General features: G+C 39.3%; 1 protein-coding gene across 1 annotated transcript; it reads right to left on the bottom strand.

The window, feature by feature from the left end:
* Positions 1–1,561: 1,561 nt before the first annotated feature.
* On the bottom strand, positions 1,562–13,871 carry LOC117473515 (mitogen-activated protein kinase kinase kinase 14). The gene is made up of 11 exons (XM_034119115.1): positions 13,787–13,871; positions 13,538–13,667; positions 10,682–10,810; positions 7,940–8,044; positions 6,903–7,066; positions 6,658–6,808; positions 4,248–4,814; positions 3,236–3,342; positions 3,032–3,152; positions 2,841–2,941; positions 1,562–2,607 (listed from the first exon to the last, which is right to left on the bottom strand). Exons 2-11 carry the CDS (start codon positions 13,551–13,553, stop codon positions 2,443–2,445), a joined length of 1,626 nt encoding a protein of 541 aa, XP_033975006.1. The 5' UTR covers positions 13,554–13,667; positions 13,787–13,871; the 3' UTR covers positions 1,562–2,442.
* Between the last annotated feature and the right edge of the window lie 2,051 nt (positions 13,872–15,922).

Here is a 15,922-nt window from a genome sequence, read left to right as displayed (position 1 = left end):
CTTTAGTGATATGTAAGTTTAAATCATAATGCAGGTCATAGACTACAGATCATGGCTTGGACCTGAGCCTAGTTCAATAATACAATAGACAATGGTGTGTTTCCAACTGTGTGGCAAGAGACTGTGTTTGCGTCTTTCCTGTTTCAACATGACAATGTATCCCTGCACAAAGCTAGCTCCATAAAGACATCTTAAGTAACTTTCCGAATTACAATTACAATTTGTTATCCCCTCTCTGTCCATTGAAAACCATGTATCTCCAGATGTGTTGTTTATATTTTTATGGTAACCTGAAAGATTAAATGTTTCTTTATGTCTTGTGTTGTGTTCGGTTAGCTGGAAAATGCATGGGCAAAAAGCTTAAAACAGGGCTGTTCGTCTGAGCTTGGGAAAAATGTACTTCTTATGGAATATAATGCATTTTTTTACATTTGACTCGCCACAACCCTCATAACACAAATATTTAAAAAACACACTCACATTAATACAGCAGTAATATTAATTTAAAAAAAATTGAATATAAGTGTGAAACACTGACAGGGAACATTTTACTGCACAATCAATACTTTTTTTTACTTTAAGTACACTTTCTTCATAAACTTATGTTTATTGAGGAAAAGTCATGTTTGAATATGAAGATTTTTACTCAAAGTGGAGTATTTACACTGTTGGGAGTTAGTACTTTCACATTAATTACATCATCCCAGAGAACAGGATCCTTCAGGTTCTCTTACTCAGGTTTCTTCCCTTCTTCCCTGTTGTTGTTTTTTTCCCTTATCCAAATCTAGTTTTGAAGGACAGAAGGTGTGGTAAACTGTACAGACTTAAGGACTGTTTGTGATTTAAACTAGAAGAAAAATAGACCTGACTTTACTAAAATGTGACATTTATTTTGTACATGTTTAATGCACTTTCCTCTTCCTTTGTTCAAGCAGCAGTTTCAAGGCAGAACCAGTCTTCTATTAACCTTTGTGTTGACATGTGTAATTTCTGAGCTACTGGACACCTGCTGAAAGTCAACAAAGATCCCTTTCTATTCTAACCAGGTGGCCTCAAGCCCCGGAGCACTATTAGTTTATTCAGGCCAGAAGGAACAGCCATTCTTATCCTCACATGAAGTATCCTGCTGGAAAGATAAATGCTATTTGTTAGGCCAAAAAGAAGGAAATAAGAGTAACACTTTTCAGTAAGGCCTGTCAAAAGGTGGTAGGCCATGTTTAAATATTTACTATAGGAGGAGCTGCTTCAGTGACCCTGTTAGCTCTACATTCCTCAAACATCATACCTTATTTGACAGGAAATCAACCAGAATTTTAACAAATACTGGCCAAATCCTCCACCACAACACATTTTGTGGCAGACACCAACAATTCAAATTCTTAATTTGGAAAATTATTTTTGAATCATAGGTATTTTATCTACCATATAAATAATAATGCATTTCCAAAACTACAATTCTTAATTTGGTTGAAATACCAATCTACATGTATGTATAGACAGTTTGAGAGACCAAAATATAGAACAAACTAAATGTAGTTTAACACAATAAGGAAATCGGCTATAAAATATCCACCAAAATGTTTTAATTGTAAAAAAAACACCCTGTTTCCTAAAAAGGTAACAAAATTCCCATACATGACCTCGGTGACATCACTTGCTGGAGCATTGTCATAAATCCTATTTTGTGTAGTTTGTATTGAGAGGAAAAGTCTTGAGGCCAAGTCATGTGATCTGATCACGTGTGAAACCCTGTTTTACATGTCATGCAGTCACATCAACTTTCTTTGTGCAAGTTGTTTTATTAGTGTTGTAAATGTTCTATAGGCTACAGCTCCAGTCTAAGTCTATGGTCGCAAGAGAGCATTCCAGCAGCGAGTGTGTGTTGAGTGTATCCCTTCTTCTACTGAAGCTGCATTGACCACATTATGAATGAAAGGAAACATAACTTTAAAACAAGCAGAAGACAGAACTTCTTTGCCTCTGATGTCATGTTTTATTACTATATAAAGTGTCAGTAACCTTCAAGGATTAATGTCTTGAGAGCTTATATTGTAATATGAAGGTTAATCATTGTTTTAAGCACCTTTACTCCTAAACGGCAGTTAAAAAGCACCAACAAACATGACATACTCTAGTTTCCAGATCAGAGATGACGCTAAGAAGCATACTTAAATATTGATCTCTTTTGCCAGCAAATAAAAGTAAGGCAATTTAAGAATATAAAAAAAGAACATCTTTAAAAATAGAAAGGCATCTTTAAAGTCACATCTTATTGATGAAATTCATATAATTCCTACAAATACGCACAGGCTATTTCATCCAGGAAATTCTTCAGTCATAACAGTAGCACAACTTCTTTAGTACACATGTTTACATCCTGACGTCTTTAGAACAATCTATTCATAAAGTATTGTAAATGACAACAAGGAAATAACTAAAATCTCATTCTCGAAGTTCCAGCTTCCCGTCTCTGACCCTCCACCTCCAGCGCTGACACCTGTCAGGAGCAGGAACGCAGCGCAGCCACAGACAGGACTCTCTGATCTCCTGTTCAAAGGACACCGTCTTCCTGTCCAGGGTCTCCAGTGTGAAGGCTTTCCCTGAGATCTGGTAATGATAGATGAGATCATTCATGTGGATTTCGGTTGGGTGGGTATCAAACTTCAACTGGCAACTCAAACTTGCCCATCATTTAATGGTTTCAGCCAACATTTAACATCTGAAGACTTTTGCTTTTTTTAAGTTTGTTCAATTATAATGTTAATATAACTACAATTTTGAGGTACTTAGGTACCAAAAAGTATAATAGGGCCCCTTTAAAACAACCTACTATCTCTTACCTGGTCGCTTATTCCTATAGCAACATGTCCCACTTTGACCTGCCGACGCTCACGGATCCGCAGACACTCGCCCTGGACGTTCTCGATCCAGATGTCAACACCTGGAGCGTCAGAGAAGAGAATATCAATGAAAAACAAAAATGAAAAAATCAACCAGCATTAAAGTTATTACAAGAGCCCGGCCATCTTACCCTCGAAGCAGCAGGAGGAGGGCTGATTGTCTGAGGCCAACCACTCCAAATGTCCATCTGTCTGACTGTTGCAGGAGGAAAAGACTCCAGAGCTCAGATCATCAGACGAATGGTCAGAGTCCTTAACACAAAGGGAACTTTCTTTTACAACAGCAATCACACATGAACATACACATCTGTGTGCTTTCAACCAAAGACACACACCTTCTCTGAGGCATCCATCGGTGATGTGTCCGAGCAGCTGAAACAGGAAGGAGGGTCATCTCGAGGTTCGGGGGATGGGGTCTGGATTGTTGTGCCGATAGCTACATCTAGTCATAGATAACATATCAGCAGTTTCTGTTAACAGCTTGCCTTCCTTCAAACTAAAGGACAACAGCAGTGTTTTGTTCTCAGATTCAAGTGCTTTAACAAGAAATCAGGATATGAAATATTGCCTTAATTAACTCTCAGAATGTCTGGCTCAGTAACTCAAGGTGCGTGTTTGCAAGAAGCCTTTTCAGAAAATAATTTGGATGGACACCTTCTGTGTAACTCCTTGCAAAATAAACTCAATTTAAATGAGCTTTCACACCTGATGCAACTTAAATAATGGCTTGATAGTTTGGACTGGAGTAACAAATACAACAACAAAATACTCATTCAGCATTAATATGGCTTTTGACTAATGTATTGCAAAAGTATATTGGACTAATCTGCAGGCTTTAAAAAAGGAAAGAAAACTTTTAAAAGGGGCTAAACCAGAGATATCATTCTTTTGTACAAGCATACTTTTTCCTTGTGTAAACCTTGTGCCTGCATTCCACACAATGCAATTTCATCACGCTAGGAGCAGCTAATGTAGCCTGGAGCCTCATAGCCTTCAGCAGGTATGAGCAGCAGGCAACACAGACCTGAGCTTGCTAATACTGTAGCACACTTCCGGACGACTCATGTGACATCACTTGAGGCAATTTTCTAATGTTTCACACAGCTCTCTCTGGTGCAACTGAGTCTTTTTCAACATTTGATTTATTGCAACAGTTTTTCTGATGATTCAAGTTGGTAGACTTCCTCCTTAAGACAGCCTGGGAAAAAAAACTCTGTGTTCCTTTAAATATGCAACAGAGAGGAAAATCTCTGTAATCACTGTGAGATGCAGTATTCTAACAAAAATGCAGAGTGTATTACTACCCCTCTTAGGCTGTCCTCATGACACAGAGTTTTTCTGACTCACCGTCTCGGAGGTATTCCAGCTCTGGCTCTGATCCCCATGAATTGTCATTTGTCTGTTGGCCTTTTTGCAGCAAAGGGAAAATGCCCCGAAGAGCACGGAGATACTCTGACTTGGAAGATTCCCACTCATCTTCGTCCTCATCCTTCTCCTCCTCTTCATCTCCTTCCTCTTCCCAATCCCCCTCATAGTCCCTGTCACTTCTCAGCCACTTCTCCTGAACATATTCCTCCTCTGCCATGTATATATCGACCTCTGAGTCAGAAAAGCTGTTCCAGTCTCCTACATCTGCGGTGTAATCATCTTGAAGTGATTTTGGCCGGGATTCCCACTCCCTAATTAAGGAATATGTCTCTGCTTCAGAGTCTTGATCTGAGACACCATCTCTCCAGTCATTGCTGTCCTCGTCCACTGCTGTAGTCCTCCAGGGGCTCACCCAGTACATGGTATCTGATGCTTTAGTTGGGTTGACATCAGGTGACAAAGAACAGGGGGTGTCTTCATTCTGGCTCTTGCTATGATGAAGCTTCTCACAGGCAATTTTGACAGACCAGGGACTCAAACCCCCAACTGTTGAACACATTCAGAGTGGTCAGTGACGCAGATCCTTTCACAACAATAATAAGGTACTGAAGATGATCAAATTTGAGGGTTGACACATTGTTTTCCTACTTAATAAATACAAATATCTGTGTTTTTCTGACAATCCCATCAAGAACACTATGTCTGAGGTGCCTCAAGGCTCCATCCTGGGTCCTATTTAATTTCCCTATACTTGCTCCCTCCTGAGGATATTATTCCCTGCCATGGGTTCTCCTTTCATTTTAATGCTGACGACGCCCGGCTATACTTGTTTAATAAATCATTCAGACTTTTATATGTTTATATGCAGCATATTTCTGACAGTGTATTTAAAAGATTCTAAATTTAGCAATATTTTAATCACCATGTTACTATGCGTGTGCAGTCCGTCTTTTCACTTTGTTTATGTTAAAACATCTTCCATGCGTTTATTTTTTATGTGCTTTTATTAATGCCCTTTTTACCTTTACTTTTATAATTTACTACTAACGTTTAAAGCATAGAATGGTGCAGGGATGACGTATTTGTGTAGGCCGACCCGGAAATAAACTGCGCATGGGTTCCCTCGACAAAAAAGCAATGGGATTTCTCCATAGGATTTTGGAAAATAGCTCGAAATAAGGTCTATGCAAAACGAATCTGTTTGATAAATGCACGTTTTGTTCAGCCGGATAATGTCCACATGTCTACCCTACTTTTATAATTTTCGAATCATAAATCTAATCTAACGTTATGCTATAAACGAACTAGAGCCGAGTACAGCAGGGTCGCACGACTTCAACGTCACGCCAACTTAAGATCGATATTCAAAAATACAGATTCAAAATTGTACAAGTTGAAGCGTTTGTTTTAACAGTTTGCAAGAGCGCAGGCAGGCCCGCCCCTCCCTACACGCAGATCACGCAGACTGCGTGGGGCCTCACCTCGTGGAGGGGACCTCATCTTGCGGAGGGTGCCTCATTTTGCGGAGGGAGCCTCATCCGAAGCGCTAATGCGGCGCAACTTTATGCGCTTATGCGGTGCAATTAGCGCGTGCTCCACTAGCCCCCCCCCCCCCGCCGCCGCCGACGCTCGCGACACAGAGGGCCTCATCACATAACTTTGCGTGGGGCCACAAGTTGGCCAGGGGCAGCCCTGAGCGCAGGTACTTGCTTTCAAGCAGAACAGGGGCAAACAAACTCAGCGGGAGTGTTTACGTGTTCGACGTTAAGACGTACAACGTCCTCGACAATTTATGTAGTCCTATTCAGCCACTTGTTAACAACCATCGTTTCTAGACACGTAAACTCTTCAAAAATCACCAGTGGAGTCACTGCTGATGTATTTAATGTCGTAGAACAAAACGTGATCTGTCTCTTAAATTTGTGTCAACCACAGACCTTATTTCGAGCTATTTTCCAAAATCCTATGGAGAAATCCCATTGACTCTGAGACGAGGGTACCCGTAGTGGTAAAATCCTAACTCACTTCCGGGTTTTAGGACTCGTCACTGCACCACTCTATTGCATAGCCAGATACCTAGGCTACTTCACTGAGCTGTAACATAGCCTTCACCGAGTAAATTAAGCTTTTTTTTTAAATCAAGTAATCATTTAGCACTGTGTTTTAATCCTGTTTATCTTTGTTTTTTTTATTGTTGCCATGTTTGGTTTGCACTAAACTGTTTCGTAAACGGTTTTCTGATCTAGTTTTATGTTTTTGAGTCCTTTGTATTGCTTGATAATGTTTTGATAATGTAGAGCACTTAATCTTTGATTAAAAAATCTGTTCTATAGACAATGTTTCATTATATAAAATATAACAATGATTCTGGAATATGTATCACATTGACCTGCTCTAAGGGCCTTGGTGGTTTTCCTCCGGAGTTCTTTGGCAGATGTTCGTCTGTCGGAGTCTTTCTGGAGTCCAGCCCTGAACACTTTGGCCGTGAAGTTGTTGCAGTTGGACGGCACCTCCCATAGAGGCGGTGGCTCATTGACAATCTGACAAAAACACAACAGGAAATCTTCATGTATGTCTTTTAGCTTGAGAATGTAAACCTCACCCTTTCTAATTAATAAAAAATAAGACTCTCACCTGCAGACACAGAGGATGGGAGTAGTAACGTATCCAAGGGTGGCATCCATTGAGCATGTGCAGCAGCATACAACAACTGCTCCACACGTCGGCCTTGGCACACAGTTGATCCCCTCGGGCCACCTCGGGAGCCATGTGGGTCTCTGTGCCGGGGAAGGCCGCTCCTACATCCACAAACAACAAATTCATTTTTATCTCTCCATATTTTTAACTCTTAATGACCTCGTCTTCAGGATTGTGCTGCTGTTGTTGACACATTTTGGCCTACTTCTTTCTGAGGCTGTAGGCAGTCAGCTTTATTTAATGTTAGGTTTTTCTTTCTGTGTTTATAATTTATATGGAAGCCCTGAGAGGCAAGTGAGAAAAAAAACAATTTTGGTGATCGAAGTCTGATCTACAGTAAATTGATCTAAACAGAAAAAAAGGGTATTGACTGAATAACCTTTTAAGGTTCATTATTTTTTTTTAATTACTTTCTTAATTTCAATTTTGTTTATTACGTTATTCAGAAAAAATGTCAAGCATTTGTAAGCAGCGAAACAGATTATTGCTCAATACACTCAGCTATGTTGGTGCTACAGCCAGCCTAACTCGGTCTAGTATGAACACAAGCTTATGGGGTAGATGAACAACCTAAAGGGAAATTTATAACTATAACTAACATTAACATGGGCCTGTTTGATAACTTTGTGACTTTATACTTACTTTTTATTAATCTTTAACTTTCTGTTATTTTGGTGGACTTGCTAAAGAACATGATAACACAACACACCAGTCAGACTGACCTTTAGGTGTAAATACAGGAAGCAAACATAATGTTGTTCATGGGTTAACAACCATTTGAATAACAGCTGCTTATTTCTTTCAGTCAAAAAGTGAATCTTTATCAATTGTAATTTTTAAAGTAAACTTCATCCCTAATCTATCCAAGTGTAATTTTTTTGAACCAAATGCAATAACGTGGTCATGATAAGGTGCATGATATGGTTTTTATAATGTACAATTTGTTGTATGCTGACTTTTTAGACCTTACTCACCCCTGAATGTGTTGGTGCTCCATCCATTGTCATCCAAAGTCTCTGAGAGACCAAAGTCACACAGGAATGTGTCCCTGCAGTCTGCAGACAGCAGCACATTGTCAACTGAAATAAAATCAACACACAGGATTTAGTGTGACAGCTTGCTTTCATTTGGTGCTCATAAATAAACAGATGAGTGAGAAATCAGGAGTGATGGGTTCACGGGGGTCAAAGCTGTGGTGAGCAGGGTTGGGAACATATGTTTTCCATTACTATTACTAATTGCCTGTTAAAAATGTTATCAGTAACCTAAGTGTCACATCATTAAAGTGCTTAAATCTGATCACTTTATGTTACTTTTTGAATACATCGAGTCTTGGTGAAAGGCTGGATCGACCTAAAGGCTGAGTGTACTTCCAATTTAAGGCCTTTTATTCAGGCTAATTGTATTTGAATTATATGAAATCCTTTGGTTTAACTTTAAAATGTTTGCAACTAAGTACACAATATAACTAACATGTCAAATAATATACTTGATATATATATTTACATCCTACCTATAATAATAAGTTTAATTCTTTAGCCCTGAATATAAAATGTCCTATTTTCCATTTGTATTTGAGTAAATACTTTTTTTGACAGCCACAAAAACAAAGAAAAATGTAACATATCTTGCAGGGAGCAGAGAAGAACAACTTTAGTTGTTAGCTTCATGCAAGTTACAACATTAACATTTTTGAAAGTAGCATTCTACTGCATGCTAACAATATTCTCTGTCAGTGCAGTAAAGTTAAGTGCAGTAAGTTAAATTATGCAGCATTACTTTACACAATGACATCAAAAGGCAAAACAGTCATGTTAGTAACTCAAGTCAGTGTGATGGCTGTGACTGAATGCTGTCTGTGAGTGCTTTATAGTCCGGCCCATAGCTAAAGAAAGCCAGTGTGAGGGAGGCGGCTCAGTGAATGTGGTAATGTGATCGACCGGTTAGTGACGACCACTGAGGACCAACAATGGAAGTACACGTCACGTCAAATGTACTACAGTTTACAAAGCAACACAACAATTTGTCTGCATGTGCATTTTCTTTTTTATTAACTAATTAATCATTTATAATTCATACTATCTACATTGGGTTCCACCCCAATCGTGGTCTGGAGCTAGCGTGAAGTGATATTTTAAATAATAAAGCACATTATTTTGCTACTCCAATTGAAGATCTGATAGGTTGAGAACTGTTTTTGGTTGCAGTGAACGCAAAGGGGCCTCATTCTGAGCGAGCCCCCTCCTCTTCAATCCTCTCAGTGAGGATTACTGAGGGCTTAGGTGTCAGTTAAGGATTAGGTACCAACACTGGGGATGCCACCTGACAGTAGAACCAGCAGCTACAGGCTTACTGGGCTCCCCCCATCCCTGTAAGAACTGCTGATAATGCCACATCTACTATCATGGCTATTTCAAGCTAACGCTAAATGCAAAAGGAACCATCAAAATAATGTAAAAAGTGATGGAAGATCAGATCCTTTAAAAATAAATGTAAAGGTAAAAGCAAAAGTACACACAACAAAAGTAGAGTATCAATTCATCAATTATTTTTATTTGTTTGTATTTAAATTGTCATACACTCTAATGTTTTTATTATATAATCAACCAGTGTTTCTGAAATGGGGATAATAGAACCCCAAGGTGTATTCGTTTTTAATATCGTAGTTTGTAAAGTCACATATAAATAAATGTAATGGTATAACATTATACTAAACAAATACTTTTTACCACTAAGGCTCAGCTAAATAATCTGTACACAACACTGACATATTTTTACCTAACAAAATGTTTATGTGAGCAAACAGTTGCCCGTACAGCAGACATGGAACACCGGTGTCATTCATTTGGAGTCATGTTTCTGGTAACCAAATAGGTGTCTCTTTAGCTGCTTATGTTCCTCTTGTTCACCAGCAAGTTTCTAATTGAGTCCGTCTGCTTTGTTAATGAGTTTTTATTTTCAAATAAAAGCTGCTTTAAACCAATCACTAGTAATCTTTGGCCTTAAATCACAAACAAAATGGTAAAATTCCCCTAACAGTTGAGAAGATTGGAAGAGTCTTGAATTGTTTTCTGTGTGTTCGTCACTATGAGTGTCGCCTTTCACATTAAACATTTAATCCATTGCTCATATTAAAATATTGATGAGTGCAGCTTAAAGCAGAGGAATTAAGTTACCTTCCACCACTGTCAATCGAGCATGAACAGTCGTGCAAGAAGTGTTCAGTATATTAAAGTAAAGTTTAGTAAAGTACTAAAAAGTAGCAAAATCAAATGAAAGTATTACAAAAATAGTATTCTTTATATCAGTTAGTGTTATATCATTATATCAATGGACAGTTGTTCCATTGTTCTTCCATGACATTGTTCAAATATATACTGTATATTCATTCAATAAATTAAAATGTGCACATTGCTTTATTGCTCGAAGAACAGGAGATTAATTTAATTTTGTTATATTCTTTTGGTAGTATTATATGTTTTGTTTGTAAAATATGAATCTAAGGACTGTCTAAAGAAGACTATTAAATGCAATGGAGTAGTTTAAAGTAGCATATCATGAAAATACTCAAGTAAAAATACCTAATACTTGCTATTAAGTACAGTGCTTGAGTAATTGTGGTGCATTTCACCACATACATTGCCTGGCTTTACATATCCGAATACTGTAAACACTGTGGCTCCAACAAGACTATCATGTTAGAAACCTAAACATACCTTTGACGTCCAGGTGGAGGACCTTCCTGTGGTGCAGGTGCTCTAGTGCCCCTAGTGTCTGGTGAAGGTAGTGCAGGGACAAATCCTCAGGCAGGGAGTTCATTTCTTTGAGAAGCTGGGCCAAACATGCTGAAGAAACACATAATTTACTTACAGATAAACAGCAAAGTAATTATGTCATTTATTATAAGAGGACATATTATGCTCATTTTTGTTTGTTTGTTTGTTTATTTATTTAAAGGGCAGTGCACATTAATCCACATTGCTGTAAATGAGCCAGTATTAGCCAGCAGGCTAATTTCCAACTGTTGTCCTTGGCAAGATGATAAATAACCACAACAAGACTAGATAAATAAAAACATAATTAAAAAGAATACAGCAGACAACAACAGTACAACAATAAATAGCAGTACAACAATAAATAGGAACAACAGTACAACAATAAATAGGAACAGACAAACATGCAAACAGATGAAATACTATCATACTATGATACAGTTAAAAGTGTTCACATTTTTGATTGCTTAAAAGCCAGTTCTTATGATAGTGGTTGAATGTATGATAGGAGGGGTTATTCCTTATCTGTATCGGTATTGTGTTCCAAAGTGTTGATGCCCTCACAGAGAAACAGTGTTTACCAAAGGAACTGGACCTAAGAGGGACTACACAGTCGAGGGGACTGTGTAGTCCCTCTTAGGTCCAGTCCCTCTTAGGGCAGACCTTGTGGTTCTGCTGTTTGAATTGTTCTGCTGTATAAAAGTGCGGTGGGGGTGCCTTGCCGTTTATAATCTTAAAAATGAGACATGCATCAGTGTGTTTTAAAAGATTTTCCCAGCTGAGCAGGTTATGTTTGTCCAGGATTTTGCAATGGTGGTATAGCTTAGGTTTTCTGTCCAAAACTTTAAGAGCTTGTTTGTGAAGTGATAGGGTAGGCCTTAATGTTGTGCTATTCACCTGGGTCCAGCTGGTCATACAGTATGTTAGGTGGGGAATGATCATGGCAGTCATATAGAGTTTTGCTACAGGTATTGTCAAACAGTTCCTTATATATCTAAAGTTTGCTAGATTGTATTTAGTTATTTGCATTACCTTTCTCACTTGTTTTTTGAAGGATAGAGTAGTGTCAAGGATAATGCCTAGATATTTAAAATGTGTAACTGTTTGAATGACCTCCCCAGACACATAGACCTTGGGTTCACAGTGTGATATAGTGTTGGTCTTGCTAAAAAACATACAGACTGTCTTCTTAACGTTTAGATATAGCTGGGAGTCAGTAAGCCATTGATGTACATGTACCATTGCATCACTTAGTTTGGCAGCAGCTTGGGCCTTGGTTTTTGCATGGACATAAATGACAGTGTCATCAGCGTACATTTGCACCTCACATCCAGTGCACACTGATGGCAAGTCATTTATATAAAGGCTGAATAGAATTGGGCCCAGGATAGATCCCTGGGGTACACCCAGTTCATTCCCCAGGGGTGGTGATGTCTCGCCACTTACCCTAACACACTGAACTCTATCTGACAGATAGGAGCTCATCCAGTCTATTGCACTGGGTGAGACATTTAAATAAGACATTTTGTGAATGAGTACTTGATGATTGACTGTATCAAAAGCTTTCTTAAGATCTAAGAAGATTGCTCCAACAATGCCTCCTTTGTCCATTTTTGATTTAATATTTTCCACAAGGAAACAATTTGCGGTCTCAGTGGAATGATTGGCTCGGAAGCCGAATTGCATGGGGTGTAGTGTGAAAGGACTACTGTTAAGATGTCCAGTCAATTGCTCAGCTACACATTTCTCAGAGATCTTAGACATGACAGGTAAAACACTAATGGGCCTATAGTTGTTTGCATCAGTTGTGTCCCCGGATTTGTGGACTGGCACAACAATGGCTAACTTCCAGGCTTTTGGGAATTTTCCCTCCCTAAAAGAGGTGTTAATTATTGTAGTAATTGTCCCTGTGAGAGTGGTAGCACAGAGAATCCAGTCCAAAAGTGTCTTTTGATTTGGAATTTTTTAAAGAAGAAAGTCTTTTTGGATTCAGAAGTCTCTGTCAGGGAGAAGACTGGCTGTGTACTATCAATAGGTGATGAGTGTATTTGACCAATTTGGGGACTGTTTATAGTCAGCCTCACAGAATTAACAAAATTATTATTAAAAATAGCCGCTATTTCCGCTGGTCCCTTACATAAGGTTCCAATTTGTTATTGATCTCCAGCTGCTTTGTTATTTTATGCCCTTTCCCTGTTAGGTTCTGCAGACAGGCCCAGATTTGTTTATGATTTCCCTTAGATTCATGAATGAGATTAACAAAGAAGTTGGATTTAGCTGCCCTGATTTCCTTTGTAACTCTGTTTCGTAAGGACACAAATATATGCCTGTCAGTCACTTTTCAGGTTCATATTTGGATTTAGTATCTCTACTGGGACATGTCTCCATGCTTTAATGTTCAAAAAGCTCTTTATTTTTCTCATACTGCCTGTGCTGCAGCACCTCTTTTCACCCTCTGTCTGAAACCAGAGCCCAGTCTGCTCTGATGGGTTAGCTGGATGGCTCTGTAGTGATTGGTCAACCGTTTAGAGATTTGTCAAAAATGTCACATCACATACAATGTGTTTGAGCGCTAGCCAATAGAAGCGTGGGTGTTTCATAGTGATGTCATTATGTTACAGAAGTAAACAAAGGAGTCTAATTGAGGCATTTCAGGCAGGGAGGGAGTGTGTGGGAGAGAAACTCCCTCTGGGGGGAACACCAGACCATTTACATGCACAAAACCTATAGAACACACTACAGGAAAGGGAACCTCAAATAGCATAATAGGACCTCTTGAAGATATTATTATTTTTTTACCTGGCTTCAAGTCCATGAAGAGGACAATGTTGGGCCCCTCCCTCACAGCCCCAAAGAGCTCCACCACACGAGGAGAGTTGAGAGCGCTCCACGTGCTCACCTCCTCCCCGCTGCAGTGACTCAGTGGAATCTGAGATCAGTGGAATACAATGTGCTGAATTAAATTTCAAAAACCTTAAAATCCCTCAGTGCTGAGGAGAAGGACATTTTGGATGATAAATATATGAGTCACACACTTTCTTGGCTTACCCTCTTGGCAGCACATTGGAATCCGGTCCTTTTGTCCCGCACACAGAACACGTCTCCATACGAGCCGTTCTGGATGTGGTTGAGGACACAGTACTCCTCTCCCTCCCTGTACTGACAGCTGTCGGGCTGAAGTTGCTGAGGGATACAAAAGTTCAAAAGGACAATAGGGCTGAGAAGTTAAAACCATCAGAAAGCCAGATGCAGTTGGGCCACACCCTAAACTGTGATGCCACTGCAGGTGTTTCCTGTCTCGATTAACGGACAAATACTTGCTCTAAAGTGCATTTACAAAAGTACAATACATAAAGCTTCAACCAAAATGTGATCATTGCTACATCAAATACTCACTTTGTGTCACCTTGAATTCTTAATGAAAAGTTTGTTTTTCTGGCATTTATCAAGTGAATGATGAATCAAAAATTGATTAAATAATACATTCATTGTAGTAATGCTGGCAATGTTAAAAGACAGCAACACTTTATGAAAACATCCCTTTACAAACTCTCACACAATTCCTGCAGCATAATCTACAAAAAAAAGGCTAATTTATCCAGTCTTATACTCACTACTTTACAAACACATGCATTTTCACTAAAATCTTGCTTATTAAATAAACTTTTGCTTGTAAAGTCTTTCCACAGAGAAGTAGCACACTTGGGCAAGCGTGAGACTTCCTATGAACAATTGTTTTAAATAGTATGGTATATCGAAAAATAAGTTAGCAGTTAGCCTTAACTTATATCTGAATGAGATTCTTTGTTTACCATGGAGGCCAGCAAGAAAAACAAAGTGTTCTTCATTAATTCCTGCCTGTCTTCTGTTGATTTCTCTGACGTCCAACGCTCTGTCTTTTAACTTCTTTCTTTCTCTCCCTTGATCCTTCTTAGCAACCCTCAATTTTGCTTAGCAGCGGTGTTTTATTTAGTATTAACAACCTCTGAAACGTCCAAATTAACCAATCAGAGCGAGCATTAAACTAAGCAGTGTACTAATTCAAGGTAACACATGGTGAGAAGTTGAGAAATTATTGGCAAAGTATTCCTTTGAATTATTAGATGTCTTACATGATGAAATATGAGTCCTTCATTGACAGGTGTGCTGGTCTTCCAGTCGTTCACAGTCTGTTTTATCAAATCTCTGAATAAAGGTGAAACAAAGAGCTTTGGCAGCAGTGTCACTCTGCCTCTGAGGTCGTCCAAAACTGTGTCACTCAAGTCATCAAAACCAAAGGCACACTGAGGTGTATTCACAGTGTAGCCTGAAACTCCCAGCAGGCTTTGCACTCCCTCTGTCGAGTCAGAGTCCCACTCAGCATGAGCAGAGTTAAAACCGGACACTTGCATCAGGTCAAAGGTCAAATTTGACATTTTGGCTTCTACTCCGAAACTGTCTATGCCATCCTCAGCAGGGCAGGATGAGTCTGACTCGAGAGTGTAAACTGATTCAGAGTCTGCTTCACCTTCAGTGCTGGAGGTGTCGTCTGTATCTGCTGATCTGTAGCACTCCTCTGATAGTGACACACACTCTGATCCATGGACACACACATCTGCACAGCCCTCAGAGTCTCCATGGCTGCAGTCAGTAAACTGCGGAGGCGGCGGTATGATCTCAGCAGATGATGACATCATCTCTCTGCTTGCCAATTTCAGCCAATCGATCTCCTGCACCCAGAGGCCCCGGATGATGGGCGGCTCTTCCCCGTCCTCCTGGCTCTGTCTCCTGGCTTTCCTCCGCTGTTTCCTCTGGAGGTGGTGCTGCGGGAGTTTGCCATCAAAGTCCTCGTCCTCCGAGTCAGTCAGCAGGGCAGTGTCTTTGCTGAGAAGTCTGCAATATAGAGAAAAACTGAGGTTTACAAACTGAAGCTGTGAAGGTTTCACTACGTGCTGAAAATAAGTTATTTTTAGACAACTTAGAGTTTGCATATACATTTTTTTAATGTCATTAGAGCTAATTCTCCCTATTATTTCAATGGCATAACACACCATTTTTTTCCCCCCAATTACTGGTCTGAATATAGTATGCAAAAGTAACAACACGTGATTTCCAGGGTTCATACAGATTCAGGTACAGATGTAGATTAGATTTAAGACTTTTAAAAAGCCACTTGGAATAAAATGCAAGAAAAAAGTGTACATG

This window comes from Trematomus bernacchii, unplaced genomic scaffold (assembly GCF_902827165.1).
Source record: "Trematomus bernacchii unplaced genomic scaffold, fTreBer1.1, whole genome shotgun sequence".
Classification (NCBI taxonomy): Eukaryota; Metazoa; Chordata; class Actinopteri; order Perciformes; family Nototheniidae; genus Trematomus; species Trematomus bernacchii.
This window is presented reverse-complemented; position numbering and strand designations above follow the sequence as displayed.

Coding starts and splice junctions, on each gene's coding strand:
- LOC117473515 (XM_034119115.1), bottom strand. Junction 3,343..4,247: donor GCTGGAATACCTCCGAGACG/GTGAGTCAGAAA, acceptor ATCTATGACTAG/ATGTAGCTATCGGCACAACA. Junction 2,608..2,840: donor CTATAGGAATAAGCGACCAG/GTAAGAGATAGT, acceptor TATCATTACCAG/ATCTCAGGGAAAGCCTTCAC.